Raw genomic sequence first — 16,352 nt, forward strand, 5'->3', positions numbered from 1 at the left:
AAATAAATAAATAAATAAATATATTGTTTTATACACACATACACACATATATTTACAAAATATAAAAAGGGTCACAAGAAAATAATTATAACTTCTAATCCTACCCTTAAGGATACAGAGATGATTATCATGATTTGTTTCAGTATATGGCTTTCCAAAACTTTTTTCTATGCATACCACCACCCCCTCTTTCAAAAATAAATTGCCCTTACCGACTTTAAGGGAGGTAACATGGCTGCCAGTAATCCCAAGATCCTCTTCTGGGAACACTCAGCAAACACTTGCTCAGGGCTTGGAGTAACTGCTTTTTCTTCTCTGGGCTTCTGAGATGATGCTTCGGAATCTTCAGCATCTAAGCAGTAAAACCAACTTTCAGAATGTGCCTGGGTCTCTAATGCATGAAGAGGCAAGTAAACCACTGCACTGTCCCCTATGCTGCTATGGAACAAAGCTGGAATTTTATTCATTTATTTTTTAAATTTGAGAGGGAGTCTCGCTGTCACCCAGGCTGGAGTGCAATGGTTTGATCTTGGCTCACTGCAACCTCCACCTCCCGGGTTCAAGCCATTCTCCTACCTCAGCCCTCCGAGTAGCTGGGATTACAGGCGTGTGCCGCCTTGCCCAGCTAATTTTTGTATTTCTAGTAGAGACAGGGTTTCACCATGTTGGCCAGGCTGGTCTTGAACTCTTGACCTCAAGTGATCCACCTGCCTCAGCCTCGTAAAGTGCTGGGATTACAGGCGTGAGCCACCGCGTCCGGCCTGAAGCTGGGATTTTAAAAGCCTATGGCTGGGCATGTCTACACTCAGCTGTTTCCTTCTCCAGGAGGCCGCCTGAGCCCTGTTTAAAAGCAAGCCTGTCCTCCCCCAGCTCTCTCAAGCCGCCCTCCCCATTTCCCCGAGCCTGCTCTGCTGCGCTCACAGTTCACCTTTCCACCTTCCACATAATTTATATTTATTGTTTACTGTCTGCCTTCCTTCAGAATTTTGTTTCCTTCAGTGATGCATCTCAGGCACCTAGAGATGTTTCTGGAGCATGGCAGGTACTTAATACTTGACGAATGAATAAACTGCCTAGGGAACAGGATGCTGATCCTCAGGGGACTTAGACTCCAGTGAATTTTGGTGATGTGGACAGATGTGGAGTGTCAGACTGTTTTCTGGAACTCAGAATTATACACACTGCACAGATGAGCATCAGACAGAGAGGGCAGAATGCCAGGTGCTCACCCCGCCATCACAGAGCAGGAAGGTGGGGAAGATCCCGCACTCCTGGGCCACCATGAGGAGGAGGCTGGGACTTCCCTCCAGTCTCCTGAGCCCACAGCATGCTCTTCAATCCTCCTAAGCCAGCTCTGACCTTGCTGCTGCTATCGTCTGGCAGGCTGAGGCCTTTGGCAGCATCTCTCCTTTATCATCCTCTAGTGTTCCACTCCATCCCTACACACCTGCCAAGAGGGACTTCTCCACTTTGGGGCCTTTGCTCATGTTGTCCTTTCTTCTTCGAATGCCCATCCCCATTGCAGATCCTAGCACATTCAAGGTCCCCTAGATCTCTCCCCCTGTAAAGCTTTATGAGGATACAGTCTGCCCCAAAGAGACACCAATCACTATTAACACCCACTTACACCTCATTCTGCCTCGAATTACAGTTACTTGCACCTTTGTCTTAAGCCTTCCTAGACTGTGAGCTCCATGAGGGCAGGAACCATGTGTCTGTCTGTCTGATTCGGTCCCTGTTTCATCCCCAAGGTCTAGCACAGTGCTTGGCATATAGAAGGCACTTAGTAAATACAGGAAATAAATAACGTAGGAAATCAGTCAAAGTGAAGAAAGATGACGTTCGAAGTGTCATCAGCACCATCTGAACAGAACTGAGAAACCACGCACCCCTGGCGTCTAGCCAGTGTCAAGCTGTGCGCCACAAACAGCTCAGGGATGGGTATATATATATATATATGTATGTGCATTTTAAGACGAAAGAGATCAAGATAATGGTTAAAGAGTCGTTACCTGGAAGTCCTGTAGGTGTGCTAGCATCTGCAGGTGAATCTGAAATCTGGGTCTGGCATGAAGGATCCTTTGTTAACGATACACCTTTATCTGCCTTACTTCTCTGCTTGAAATCTGCGGGTCTGACTTCCTCATGAACAGCTCTTTTTCCCTAAAAACACAAAAGTGTAAAGGAATTAAGGTTTCTTATAACAGAGTTTGCTCCATGATTATGATAACTTTTTCATGATTAGCCAGTCTTCAGAGACTAAAAAACTTTTGAACGCCATTAGAAAATGTCACTCATTTCTTTTTGCTTTGTGTGTTTTTTTGAGTTAAGAGTCTCGCTCTATCACCAGACTAGAGTGCGGTGGCGCGATCTCGGCTCACTGCAACCTCCACCTTCCAGGTTCAGGCGATCCTCCTGCCTTAGCCTCCCGAGTAGCTGGGACTACAGGTGTGTGCCACCACGCCCAGCTAATTTTTGTATTTTTAGTAGAGACGGGGTTTCACCATATTGGCCAGGATGGTTTCAATCTCTTGACCTCATTATCTGCCCACCTCGTCCTCTTAAAGTGCTGGGATTACAGGCATGAGCTACTATGCCTGGCCTATGCCACTCATTTCTTACGATAAATCTATATTCTAATTAAGACAGTAACCACTGGGCCGGGCGTGATGGCTTATGCCTGTAATTCCAGCACTTTGGGAGGCCAAGGCAGGCAGATCCCTGTAAGTCAGGAGTTCAAGACCAGCCTGGCCAACATGGCGAAACCCCATCTCTACTAAAAATACAAAAATTAGCTGGGCGTGGTGGCACGCGCCTGTAGTCCCAGCTACTCGGGAGGCTAAGGCAGGAGAATCGCTTCAACCCAGGAGGAGGAGGTTGTAGTGAGCCGAGATTGCGCTGACTGCATTGCAGCCTGGGTGACAGAGCAGGACTCTGTCTCAAAAAAAATAAGATAGTAACCATTGCATTGCATCTCCCATCTTCCAAACGTCCCTCTGTCAGAGCCTGCAGTCCTATAAGAAACCGTTCCATTAAAAACCTCTCATACAATCTATTTCGCTTTCAGAAACCAAGTGTGGAAAGTTGTTTCCTGAGGAAAAAGACAAAGCTGTGAAATTCTTTCTTTTTCTTTTCACTCTGTAAGTATAAAAAGTTGTGACTTCCCTTCTAGTACACTCTGGTGACTATCGTTAATGTACTTTGTTTTCTTCAGTATGAAAACCAAACAAATCTTTATTTACAGAACTAGAAAATTCTTGATATCTAACATTATCTTTAATATGATGAAGATAAGACTACATCAATTCTATAGCCTAGAAATATGACAATGTTTTCACTGCCGTAGATGAAGCTATTTTACTGCTGTAGAAACTGGCGTTCTGTGGGCTATGGGACAGAGCTGTGGGCTGTGTATATTTCCTCTCTTAGTTTTATATAGAATTTGCCTTTGTTAATTAACATGGAAGGGGTACAGAAAGCCAACCACACACGTCACTCGATCAAACAAAACCGGATGCTACTCCTAAACCTAACTACTCACACCCTCTCTACCAGGTTTTAGCATTCTTTCCTAGCTCTTTTTCTTTTTTTTTTTGGGATGGAGACTCGCTCTGTCACCCATGCTGGAGTATAGTGGCGCCATCTCAGCTCACTGCAAGCCCTGCCTCCTGGGTTCACGCCATTCTCCTGCCTCAGCCTCCCGAGTAGCTGGGACTGCAGGCGCTGCCATCACGCCCAGCTAATTTTTTGTATTTTTAGTAGAGATGAGGTTTCACCATGTTAGCCAGGATGGTCTTGATCTCCTGACCTTGTGATCCCCCTACCTCAGCCTCCCAAAGGGCTGGGATTACAGGCATGAGCCACCGCGCCCAGCCTCTTTATTTTAAAAAACAGAATAAACATACCTTTGGTGCTCTTTTGAGAATCCCATTTTGGCAATGAGACTTGTTAAACAGGCCCTCCCTGCAGGTGGGAAACTGTTCTGGAATCGGGAGTCTAGTGAGCTGCCCAGATGGGCAAGGTGACAGTCGTCAGCTGCGTTTCCTGAGCAGTCACTCAGAATCCCCCCCGTGATTGGCTGCACTCCCGGGACCCACAGGGTGCCTTTCCCTATTGTTACACAGGCTTATGTGTGGAACTGTGGTTACATGGGGAGTCTTCTGTGCACGGTGGAGGCACCCCAGCTTCATGTCGGAGAAGGCCAAATGTGACTTTCACTCTTTGGGGCCCAAGGTGGAGTGTTATGCAACACCAAACATTTAGGAGGAGGCATGCAGTCTCCCAGGGGTACCTAACTCATCCTCCCCTCTCTGCATATGTAACCTCAACATCAATCCTACCTTCAACCTCTTGCTGAGAAAAATATGACTATAAGACTGTCCTAAGAGAGGAATGAAACTGGGAGAGCTACTTGCTTTGTTAAAGGTACCCTCTGAAAAGACCTGACACCATACTCCTTGTACCATGTGTCACTTGTGAAGACAATATAATTCCGAAGTTCTGGCTTATCTTTTTTCCTGTTATCACAGGACACTGTAGACAGAATCTTTTGGATAATGCCTCTGGCTAAGGTTGGTTTCTCAGTTGTTCAAAACAAGAAGTATCTCTAGTCACTGGAGGGAGAAAGGGTAGATACCCTTACCACGGCCCTGGGGTTGCTTAGAAGCAAGTGAGAGTTGAAGAACAGTGATCTGTCCTAGAAGCCCCAATGGGATACGGTCCTTATGGCCACTATAGTGGCAACACTCAGGTTCAGTTGTGGGGACGGTGCTGGAAATTGCTTGTGGCCTCACTAGAAGACTAAGCTGCCGAGCCAGAGGCAGGATATCCTGGCTGCACCTGGCTGCTGGTGGGAAGGGGACCCACAAGGTGGGAATGGCTCAAGAATAAAAACAATGCCCTGGGGCCTCTTTGGAAAAACTCCCACTTCAATCCTGAGGCAGGGAAGGCCTAAAACGAGCCTGAAACATCTTTCTCTATCAAAAATTAAGGAAGTGTTCAAAAAATAACGGCAACATATCAAAAGAACACAAAAGCCAGCGAGAGGCAGTTTCCACTGCCCAAACATGGGACAATTTGAGCATCGAAATAAATAATGGGTCGGGCACAGTGGCTCAGGCCTGTAATCCTAGCACTTTGGGAGGCTGAGGCAGACGGATTGCTTGAGTCCAGGAGTTGGAGACCAGCTGGGTAACATGGCAAAACCCCATCCCTACAAAAGCTACAAAAATTAGCTGGCGTGGTGGCGGGCACCTGCAGTCCCAGTTACTTGAGAGGCTGAGGCGGGAGGATTGTTGGGAACCCAGGAGGTGGAGGTTGCAGTGAGCCGAGATCACACCACTGCACTCCAGCCTGGGCAACAGAGTGACACCCTGTCTCAAAAAAAAAAACAAAAACAACAACAACAAAAAAACAAATAAGAAAAGTGGCCGGGCACAGTGGCTCACGCCTATAATCCTAGCACTTTGGGAGGCTGAGGCGGGCAGATCATGAGGTCAGGAGATCGAGACCATCCTGGTTAACATGGTGAAACCCTGTCTCTACTAAAAATACAAAAAATTAGCTGGGTGTGGTGGTGGGCACCTGTAATCCCAGCTACTCAGGAGGCTGAGGTGGGAGGATCATTGGAGCCCAGAAGGCGGAGGCTGCAGTGAGCCAACATCACACCATCACACCACTGCCTGGGAAACAGAGTGAGACCCTGACTCAAAAAAAAAAAAAGAAAAGTAACAGATTTTAATCCATTGAATAAAAGAAAACATAAAAAACCCTGTGAGTCCATTCTGATATAAATAAAAATATAAACAGGGAAGCACAGTGCTTATGGATGGCAGGTTAGTTGTAAGATGCTGAGAGCTCACGAGAAGATACAAATATTCCCAGGCTCAAAGGTGAGGACTACTGATTAATCCCATTTCTCCTAAAAATGCTCTCTTTGTTCCCATCATAATCCGTGGGTGGTTAAAGTGCCGCCTACGGAAGGGGTTTCATGGAAGAAATGTGGACGGTTGAGAGACAGGCTTGATGATTATGTGGCCTATCTTCTACTGACTCTCTGACTGAATGGAAATAATAAAAATGTTCATGTTTCTGCTGGCCCGTTTTGCTTTTGTATTCCTCCACATGACAATGGGATACTGGTGAGCTACAACCACCAGATGCGGGAATCCTTGAACTAGCAACCTGACAGACAGAGGACAGCAACATCAGCAACCCCTGTAGCAGTCAAGGGCCTTTTCAGCAGAAACTCAAGCTCTGGAGGCAGCATCACAGAAACAACGGGGTGCTCTTCCACAAACAATCTTTAAGTTATCACAAGTTATACCTGGATCCAGACAGGCTTTTCTGTTTATGCAACTATGTGTAAATTACTGTGTCCACCTGGTAAACAGTAAGCATTCAGTAACACCTAATTGTTGACTGAATATAGATACAGCTACACAGATACACTATACACCATGGGCTAGGAATGAATTTCTTTCTCCTTTTTTTTTTTTTTGTGATGGAGTCTTGCTCTGTTGCCCAGGCTGCAGTGCAGTGGCGCCATCTCGGCTCACTGCAACCTCCGCCTCCTGGGTTCAAGCGAATCCCTGCCTCCCGACTAGCTGGGACTACAGGCACATGACACCAGGCCAGCTAATTTTTTTGTTGTTGTTGTATTTTTACTAGAGACCGGGTTATCCCATCACTTTGGGAAAAACATGGATGGCAGATCACTTGAGCCCAGGAGTTCAAGACCACCCTGGGCAACATGGCCAAACTCTGTCTCTTCAAAAAATACAAAAATTAGCCAGGCATGGTGGCATATGCCTGTGGCCCCAGGTACTCAGAAGGATGAGGTGGGAGGACTGCTTCAGCCTGGGGAGGTCAAGGCTGCAGTGAGCTGAGATCATGCCACTGCACTCCAGCCTGGGAGACAGAGTAAGACCCTGTTTCAAAAAAAAAGAAAAGAAAAGAAAAGAAAAGAAAACACTGAAGAGATGATAATAACATGCCCAAGGTTTGATGGAGCAGGCATCTGAATCCAGCAGTCTGGGTTAGGAGTCTGTGCTCTTAACCTCTCTGCTATGCTACACCGAGTGGATGGCTCTCTCTAGAGTTCAACCTGTAATTCTGTGTAGTAGAGAATTGCCATTTACATTGCCTGCTTCTGACAGCTCAGCACCCTGCACAGTTTTCTTCTCTAGCTGCTCCTCTGATGCTTGGGTGGGCGCAGTGACTGGTAGGGCCTGATCTTCTGGGGTCGAGTCACCATCTGGCAATATACCAAGCAGAGCTAGAGCTTTAAGACCTATATGGGAAGCAAATAAGAGAATGGTTAAAAGTTTTATAACGAGAGTTATTTTCAGCAAGCGCCATAAGTGACTTTGCCATTATAAAGAAATAGATAAATGAGTTCTGCACAAACCAAATCCTAGAGTACTCGACATGAACATCCCTCGCTATCTAAATCTACTCAGCTCCTCCTCTCAGATGGTGAGAGGCGGAATAGCAAGGGATACCTGCACTTTATTAACAGAAGAAAAAACATACAACAGGATTGTCTATTTAGAAAATAACCAACATTATTCTTTTATAGTCGCCCCACACAACCAGACTGCTGAATTCCCACTGGCAAATGGGTAAGGGAATTGCTCTAAGGTGCTGGCATGACCTGTCTGCTTTCTAACACAGGTCTGGTTCCCTAACGTTGACTCGAATGGGGATGCCATTATCTGAAGGAACTTAGATGTCTCCAAGGTTTAACTTTCAAGTTGTTTTCTTCCCACCACTCCTTAGTCAAGTCAGATTCATGCTGATATATCGCTGAACTATTTTACTCGTAAACAGCTCTTACCTAGAATACAGTTGTGTGGAAGCAGATTCACACTCCAGGTTAACAAGTCTGGATTCTTTCAGTAAAGTCTGACAGATTCAAATCTTAGATTGCATCCACAGATACAAACAGTTTTAATTATTATTTAAAATTAGTTTGAGGTATTAATTAGTATTAGTTTCAGAGAAAATATATGTTACTTCAATGCCAACATTTCTCTAAAATCCATCGGGGAACTTAAAATTAAGTTCCAAACCAGGGTAAGCACCTTTAGTGGAAAACTGGATTTTGTCACCTGTAAACTAAGCTTAGTATTTGACATCTGCCAAGGCTTTTTTTCACCAGCAACTGAGGGCTGGTTTTGGTTTCTGGGCATGGGGAAGTCACCTTTCCCCTGGTGAGCCTTCATCAGACAGTCCCCGACGAGCTGCATGCACTGGCTCCGCAAGGTGGTGGCACTGCTGCGGGTCTGGGGGTCCAGCTTCTCCCCATCCACATCCTCTGCACTGGTCAGGTGGGCGCTATAGAGAGCCAGGGCAGCGAAGAGCAGCCAGGAGTAGTTATGGATATATGGCTGGATGAGCCTCTGCCGGTCACTGATCCGAATGGTTACCATCGGGTGGGCCGTGATGCTGTGGGTAGGCAAATGGCTGCAAAGGCAAGACACATTTAAATCTTACAAGCCTCCAAAAGCTTATGAGGCTCCAAACAGGAGCACAGGGCCTCGGGAGCATGTGGTCGCAACTGGGCATTAGTCACCTCTAGGATGCAGTTACTGAAAATGTAAAGAAAGGTGTGGGCCCTCTCCCCAGAAGAATGAAGAAGCACAAGCACAAGACATACCTTTCAGGGTTTCACAATCCCCAGAGGTTGTCTGTGGAAATTGGGCTAAGGAAGAATTGTTTATTGTGATTTTGGAAGGTGTGGTAACAGCATTCTGGTAATGTGAAAAAAACCCATAATTTTTAAAAGGGGGTATAAAGTATGTAGGAAGGAAATAATTTAAGGCCTGGAATTTGCTTTATTATTTATTTATTTATTTATTTATTTATTTATTTATTTAATTTGAGATGGAGTCTCGCTCTATCGCCCAGGCTGGAGTGCAGTGGTGCAATTTCAGCTCACTGCAACCTCTGCCTCCCAGGTTCAAGCGATTCTCATGCCTCAGCCTCCCAAGTAGCTGGGATTACAGGTGCCCGCCACCATACCCAGCTAATTTTTGTATTTTTAGTAAAAACGGGGTTTCTCCATGTTGGGCAGGCTGATCTCAAACTCCTGACCTCAAGCAATGTGCCCACCTCAGCCTCTCCAAGTGCTGGGATTACAGGTGTAAGCCACCACGCCTGGTCCTGGAATCGGCTTTAAAATACTTTAACAGAAAAAAAAAAAAAAGGAATAAACTAAGCACACATTACAAAATCTTCCTAACTGCTGAACCTGGAGGGTACATGAAGGTTCAGTGTGTTAGTCTCTTTACTTTTGGTTGTGTTTAAATTTTTAATTAAAAAGTTTTTTTTATAAAAAGAAAGAAGTCCCTTTTCAAGTGAAGGAACTTGTAAAGAAAAGGCTTCGTGGTGACGGTCATTTGAGACATACCCGTAGGAGTATTTCTTTGCTGCATAGCATCCATAGCAAAGATCAAAGTCATCGCAAACATTGCAATTCATCCTCCGGCCTATGATCAAACCCTGGCAGTGGTCACAGGTGAACTCCATGTTGACCATTTCATGGTCGTCTCCATGGCCCTCAGGCTTCACCCCACCTGGGGAGAAACAAAGCAGCGTGAGCGGATAAGGCAGAGGGCTCCTAGACCGGCTAGTTTCCAAACCCAAACCAATCGCAGCGCCAGGGCTGCTCCCAGGTGACTGCTCAGGGATACAGGGCCCACAGGCATTCTCTGGAGACACGGTGCTCTGCCTGGGCGACTCGAGGCATATGAGTGAGATTCTTGGCACAGAATTTCTTGGCAATGGTACAGTGGGATCAAATACATTATCAGGACTGCTGTTTGGTGGAAACAAGTCTACATGTTAATTTGTGAGCTGTCTCCTATGACCCCTCCACTAACAAAGGGCAAGCCTCTCTTGATGTATTCCTGTTAACAAGCACTGGGGACTGGTCAGGACATTTGCTCTTCTTTTTTCACTCCAGAATCACAGATGAAAACAGACTTCCTAAATAAATAAATAAAGGGCCAGGCGTTGTGGCTCACGCCTGTAATCCCAGCACTTTGGGAGGCTGAGGCAGGCGGATCACTTGAGTCTAAGAGTTCAAGACCAGCCTGTGCAATATGGTAAAACCTCGTCTCCACTAAAAATACAAAAATTAGCCACGTGTGGTGGTAGGCAACTGTACTCCCAGCTACTTGGGAGGCTGAAGCAGGAACATCCCTGGAACCCAGGAGGCGGAAGTTGCAGTGAGCTGAGATGGCGCCACTGCACTCTAGCCTGAGTGACAGAGTGAGACCTTGTCTCGAAGAAGAAAAAAAAAAAAAAAAAACCAGACCCAGATCCAGTGCGTGAGAGAGTAACAGTCATGAAAGAGATGGACTGCACTGGTCTTCTCACACTAAGGCCCTTGGGCCCTTCTCACTCTAAACTCTGTCATGGACCCTGCAGAATGCTCCTCGCGCCTGGCCCACTTCTGTTCATTCCCACTGCCACAAACCCAGTCCAGGCTCCCATGCCCATGTGAATACTGTGACTGATTTCCTAAAGGAGACTCTTAACACGGATAGAACCACCTTCCTCTAGCATAGCTCTTATCATGTTATTAATAATACCGACTTCAAAAACCTTCCCCTAGGCCAGGTGCGGTGGCTCACGCCTGTAATCCCAGCACTTTAGGAGGCCAAGGTGGGCGGAACACGAAGTCAGGAGATCGAGACCATCCTGGCTAACACGGTGAAACCCCATCTCCACTAAAAAATACAAACAAATTAGCTGGGATTGGTGATGGGCGCCTGTAGTCCCAGCTACTCGGGAGGCTGAGGCAGGAGAATGGCATGAACCCGGAAAGTGGAGCTTGCAGTGAGCTGAGATCTCGCCACCGCACTCCAGCCTGGGTGACAGAAGGAGACTCCGTCACAAAACAAAAACAAAAACAAAAACAAACAAACAAAAACCAAAAAAACCTTCCCTGCTGTCTCTAGACTATTCAAACTCCTTAGCCTAGTATCTTGGGGTCCCACAATCAGGGCCTACCTGTCTTAATCCAACACTTAGTTGGGCAAACACTTCAGCATGTCCATCTAAACTCACTACAGACACTCCTGTCCCAGGGTTTGCCACGTCCTTGATGGTGACACCATCCCCAACGTTTCCTACACATCATCCAGTTCTAACTTTCTTCAAAGACCAATTCTCACTCCACCTCCTTCACAAGCCTTCCCCGCAGCAATGCTGCTACTGCTTCTAAACTTCTCTAGAAACAATCTGTACCCTCATTTATAACTCAGCACACACATTCTTGTACTGGAACAGACATTCTGTGGATCTGTCCCGTCTTCCTGCTGGACTGTAGATGGTTCCAGGGCAAGGGCTGTGTCTTTTACCGCTGGGCCATGCACAAAAAGGCCACTCAGCTGTGGACTACTGTGGATCTGTTTTACCTCAGCACCTACAAGTCAAGTGTATGAGAGGATTTTTGAAGCTTGCTTGTGTGTGTGTGTGTGTGTGTATTTTGCTACATGTAAACACTGCATGATTCAGAAGCAAACACTATTTCCTGAAAACTCCATTGAACATACATACATTGGTCCCACGTGTTTATTAAGTGGCTACACCCAGCATGATAGAAGGAGGAAGGACGACAGATACTAGGGCTGTGGAGCTTTTCATCTAGTTGAGGAGATAAGGCTCATGTTCACCAGGAAGTCAGAGAAAACACCACTGGGCAGTATTTTTATTTAGTACACTGAGAGTTTTTAAAAATGACAAGATCATAGAAATTAGAAATGACTATTACCTTTGGATACGGCATACTCAGTTCATGAAATTTACCTAGGAAGCAAGTTTTGCAGAGATCCATGTCGCTGCACTGCAGACACCGGTATCGATGCCAGGGGGCAATCTCATCACACCCATCACAAGAGATGTCCACGTTCAACAGGTCACAGTAGCGAGCAATAAACATGTGCATCTGTAAGGCCAAACAAATACAATTAACTGATAGATTTTCTAAGGTGGCCACAATTCACTCATCAATTCCTCCATTCAATAGGTACTGAAGATGTTCCAGGGTGCTAGGATTTGATGATGAATAAGCTCCTCAGTGTCTAGCTGCGAATTCTGTCAAGGAGGTGATGACCATTTAGTATGACCAGTGCTTTCACAGGAAAATTCAGGAGGCTTAGGGAACAGAGGACTCTGGCTACCAATGGGTTTTCTGAAGGAGATAATTCCTCAGCTAAGACTCAAAGGACAAACATTTACTAGCTGGGTGGGGATAAGGGAGGTGGATATGTCACACAGGAATAGCAAATCTGAGAGCGAAAAGGGGACCAGAGATGGGTTTATGAACTTGGTACGACTCAGTGTGTAGAATACAGTACAGAGGGGAATAGTCAGACGAAGAGAGAAAGGTTGAACCACAAAGCGTCTTTCAATGTTAGTCTCAGGAGTTACAGACTGTTTTTAAATAGAAGAGTAATGTGACCAGACTGGAGGGCTCTAATGGTTCTTCCGGAAGCTGAGGAAAGAATGGATCAAAGGAGGCAAGCCTGGATTTAGGGAGACTGATCATGACCAAAGCGTGAAAGGAACCCCATGGCACATCATAAGGGCTGGGACTGAGTAGTAAGCGGGATGGTGAAAGGTGCGTAGATCTGAGGTGTTGAGGCAGAAGGCGGAAACCTTGGTGACTGACTGGATATGGGGATCAGTAAAAGGGAAGAAAGTTTCTGGCTTGGGTACTTGATTGGACAATGGTAGTGTTCACAGATACTACAAAAGGAGTGTTGTCCCTGGCACTTAGAGGCACACTTTCTGCAGGGATAGTCTGGGTACTGTTTCATGAGCAAACAAATTGCTTTACTGGAGAGTACTTGGACTACAGCATCGTTTCTCTTTAGGGCCTGGAAATGACCAAAATCAGTAAGTCACCATACAGTAGACCAGAGCAAATGTGCCAAGTCACCTTAGAACTACAGAATGACTCCCAAAAGGTATTAACATATGAGAGAGAAAAAGCCACAATGGCCCACTTGGCAAGCTCCATCCAAGCACCACCGTGGTGCTATGTGAACAAAGTGGTTGGCACATAGTAGGCACTCGATACTTAGAAAATGAATGAATCTGAGGCAGCAGATGCTTGGCACATGTGGTAGTGATGGATGTCACACCTGACGTGGAGATGGACAGAGTGGGCTATCTGAGCCTGTGCCTTCGCACATCTGAATCATGCAGCTCTGATGCCCTCTCCATATATACGGCTGCTCCCACGCTCACCAGGCAGCCTTCTGATGGAAATGTGGCTTCCCACGCTGCTTGTCTACAGGAGGAGAATGTGCTGCCCCAAGGACACTAGAGCTCAGGCCCTCCAGCAATTCTACTTCTCACTGTAAATTAGTAAATTGGCACCTCATATTGTACATCAGCTTTAAGAGTCAATTTTCCAATGAGTCTAGTTCTATGGTAGGCAGCCACTCTGGGTGTGGTCAAATCAGGATTTACAGCCCCTCAGGTTAAAGGTTAAACACCAGACACTAGGGCAGTGGTTCCCCGTTTTGGCACCAGGAACCAGTTTCATGGAAGACAATTTCTGCACAGGACCGGGTGAGGGATGGTTTCGGGATGAGATTGTTCCACCTCAGATCATCAGGCATTAGATTCTCAAAAGGAGCGCACAAACTAGATCCCTCGTGTACAAACTAGATTCCTCGCATGCGCAGTTTATTGTGGGCTCGTGCTCCCGTGAAAATCCAATGCCGCAGCTGATCTGCCAGGAGACGGAGCTCAGCCTCCCTCGCTTGGCCGATGCCCACAGCCTGCATTCAGCTGCATTCAGCGGTTGGGGACCCCTTTGCTAGGGTATTGAATGCCACCTGCAGCCCTCTCAGGCAAGAGCCTGCCAGCACCCCCCCAGGCAAACTCTCCTCTCCAAACTCCTAGCAAATCACTTCAGAGTACTCTAGTTGAGAGGTCTTACTTTCCTCTGCTTCTCTGGATCTTCCTGGGCTATTTTTTCATACCAGGCCTCAAACATGCCATCCTGACACTCATCCATCCATTCTGAATTCTGCTTGGCATCAGCAAGCTCATCTTCTTCACTCCACTGGCTGAAAGAACATAAAGAGAGAAAAGCAAGCCTCTCCCAATCACCAAGGAAAGTACTGGTTAGCAGACTCTGTATCTACGGGTCTATAATATTGGGCATTTTTCAGCTTCTGAGAGGGAAAGGTCAACTGCTTTTCAAAGCCCCTGGATTTGTCAAATATTTGGTAGATACATGCCAAGAAAGAAGGAGAAGCCCTTTCCAGAGTAGGTAGACTACAAGGGATGAGAAATTAAGAGTTTGAAGGCTGTACCACATGGCATAATTCCACTGGACAATCATTTATGGTGAACCTACTATGTGCCAGGCACTAGGGCCAAATAAAGTTAGGTGTTTTTTTTTGTTGTTGTTGTTTTAAAGTCTGATTTAGACACGCTCAGCATATCCTGGTGGAATCAGTATGAGAAGGGAATCAGGAGACACCGTGACTTCAGCTCTACCACCAGCTACTGTGAGACCTTGACAAGTGACTCAGCTCTGGTCCTCAGTTTCCCCATTTCAGATGCGATCAGGTGCATTCAGAGTGGCATGGCCATAGACAGTTTCCTCATTTCAAATAAACAGCTTCACGGAGATAATCTTATAAGCTCCTTTTGGATGCAAAATTATAAATTTCCATAATTTTGGTTTACAGCTTGTTTCAACAACCAGAACTTTAAACAGAAAGAGATTTGCTTGACAGCAAATACAAAATATTTACCAAGCTATAAATACACATTCGTTCATTCATGCATTCCAACAAAATGGTTTTAGGCCTATGCTCAAGCTTTGGGCTAGGTGCTATGAGCACTTGCTGTAAAGGGCGTGCTTCCTTCCCTGAGGACCGTGGCATACAGGGAGACGAAACGAGAAACCGCAAGCAGGCCCACAGCCAAGAACCACAAGCTGATGCCCCCCAGTGCTGTCCCCCGTCTCTGCCATCGGAGCTGTAACAGTGAGGCAACGGCTGAGGTTCATGAACTAAAGAGACAGCTCTAATTCTGTCCCCTTTTCCCTTGGAACAGCTCTCCTGAGAGAGTGGAAACTGTCCCAGAGTTGACTCATTCACTTACTTTCTCCCAGTTCTCTCCTCTTAGCGCATTCCCTCTCCCATTCTCTTTCTTTTCTACACATGAACGGCTGCAAATAGGGAAGTGAACTTGAGTAGAGTGGAGAGATACTGGTCAAATTGAAGGAAAAAAAAAAACCTTCATACACGATGTTTTTTCTAACTTAGGTCCTTACAATGTGCAAGAAGTTAAGAGTGGCTAACATCACACATACATGTAACAAAAATTATGGAAAAGGATTTCCCAGTTCAACAAGCTATACTAAGATCACCAAAATGCAGAGGATTCTTGGCCTCGGAGCTCACGAGACCACCACCACCAATGTACACAGCTCTACTGCACGTCAGATGCTGTTCTAAACGCAGAAATATATAACTCAGGTATTCATCCCAGCAAGCCTCGGAGGCAGCACCATTGATATCTCCAGCTCTGAAGATGAGGAAAGTGAGGCACAGAGGGATTATATGACTTGTGCAAGGCCACTCGGCTAGGATGTGGCAAAGCCAGGAAATGACACAGATAGTCTAGCTCCAGAGTCTGTGCTCTTAACGACCCCCACTATGATCCTTGCATTTCATAACTTACATTAGGAACGGCAGAGCGCAGGACCATGCTCTTACCTGATCACACTGTCATGGACACTTATATTTTCCTGTGACATTTTCATGAGGAGATCTGGTAACTGAATATCAACAAAGAAGGCGAGATCACTGGGTTCCCAGCCCATATCCAAAAGATGAAGCAGGGCTGTTTGAACACAGGATAAGGCAGGCAGCAAGGACCTAAAGGGGCCATGAAAGTGACCATTAGCAGAGCTGCCCATTACCAACAGAGGCAACAGAAGCAATTCAAGTAGATGACCTGGTTTGCAATTGAAAGCAGAAGGCAACTTCACATTGCTGGTTTGGGTTCCTTTCAAATTCCTCATACTCCACACAGACACTCTTCAAAGCTTAAGCAAAAGAACTCTGAAAGCTGTAAGGTAAGGTTTCCACCCTGCCAGGACCACCATAGCAGTGTCTCATGGTAAAGAACTGCGAAGTAAAAATTAGCTCCTGATAAACTGCAAGATCAGGGCCAGTTCCAAATTAGCCAAGGTGATGCGGTTTAGATTTACAGAAGAATCCTTTTATTCAAGGCTTATGTCTAAACCGTTTACTAAGAGGACTGGGAAATGGCGTGATACTCCAGTTTCTAAACTGCACATAATACAT

The 16,352-nt window shown here is 46.0% G+C and overlaps 1 protein-coding gene across 1 annotated transcript in view; it reads right to left on the minus strand.

Annotated features, from left to right (window-relative positions):
- ZZEF1 (zinc finger, ZZ-type with EF-hand domain 1) overlaps positions 1-16,352 on the minus strand; it is a 188,471-nt gene that overhangs the window by 47,801 nt on the left and 124,318 nt on the right. Inside the window, exons 37-44 of the mRNA XM_011980457.1 lie at positions 15,759-15,920; positions 13,964-14,093; positions 11,818-11,956; positions 9,413-9,578; positions 8,204-8,466; positions 7,140-7,291; positions 2,013-2,163; positions 213-352 (exon numbers count right to left, since the gene is read on the minus strand). Coding sequence (XP_011835847.1) covers positions 213-352; positions 2,013-2,163; positions 7,140-7,291; positions 8,204-8,466; positions 9,413-9,578; positions 11,818-11,956; positions 13,964-14,093; positions 15,759-15,920 — 1,303 coding nt within the window. The remainder of the gene's footprint in view (positions 1-212; positions 353-2,012; positions 2,164-7,139; positions 7,292-8,203; positions 8,467-9,412; positions 9,579-11,817; positions 11,957-13,963; positions 14,094-15,758; positions 15,921-16,352) is intronic.

Source organism: Mandrillus leucophaeus, unplaced genomic scaffold, assembly GCF_000951045.1.
Source record: "Mandrillus leucophaeus isolate KB7577 unplaced genomic scaffold, Mleu.le_1.0 Scaffold212, whole genome shotgun sequence".
Taxonomy (NCBI): domain Eukaryota; kingdom Metazoa; phylum Chordata; class Mammalia; order Primates; family Cercopithecidae; genus Mandrillus; species Mandrillus leucophaeus.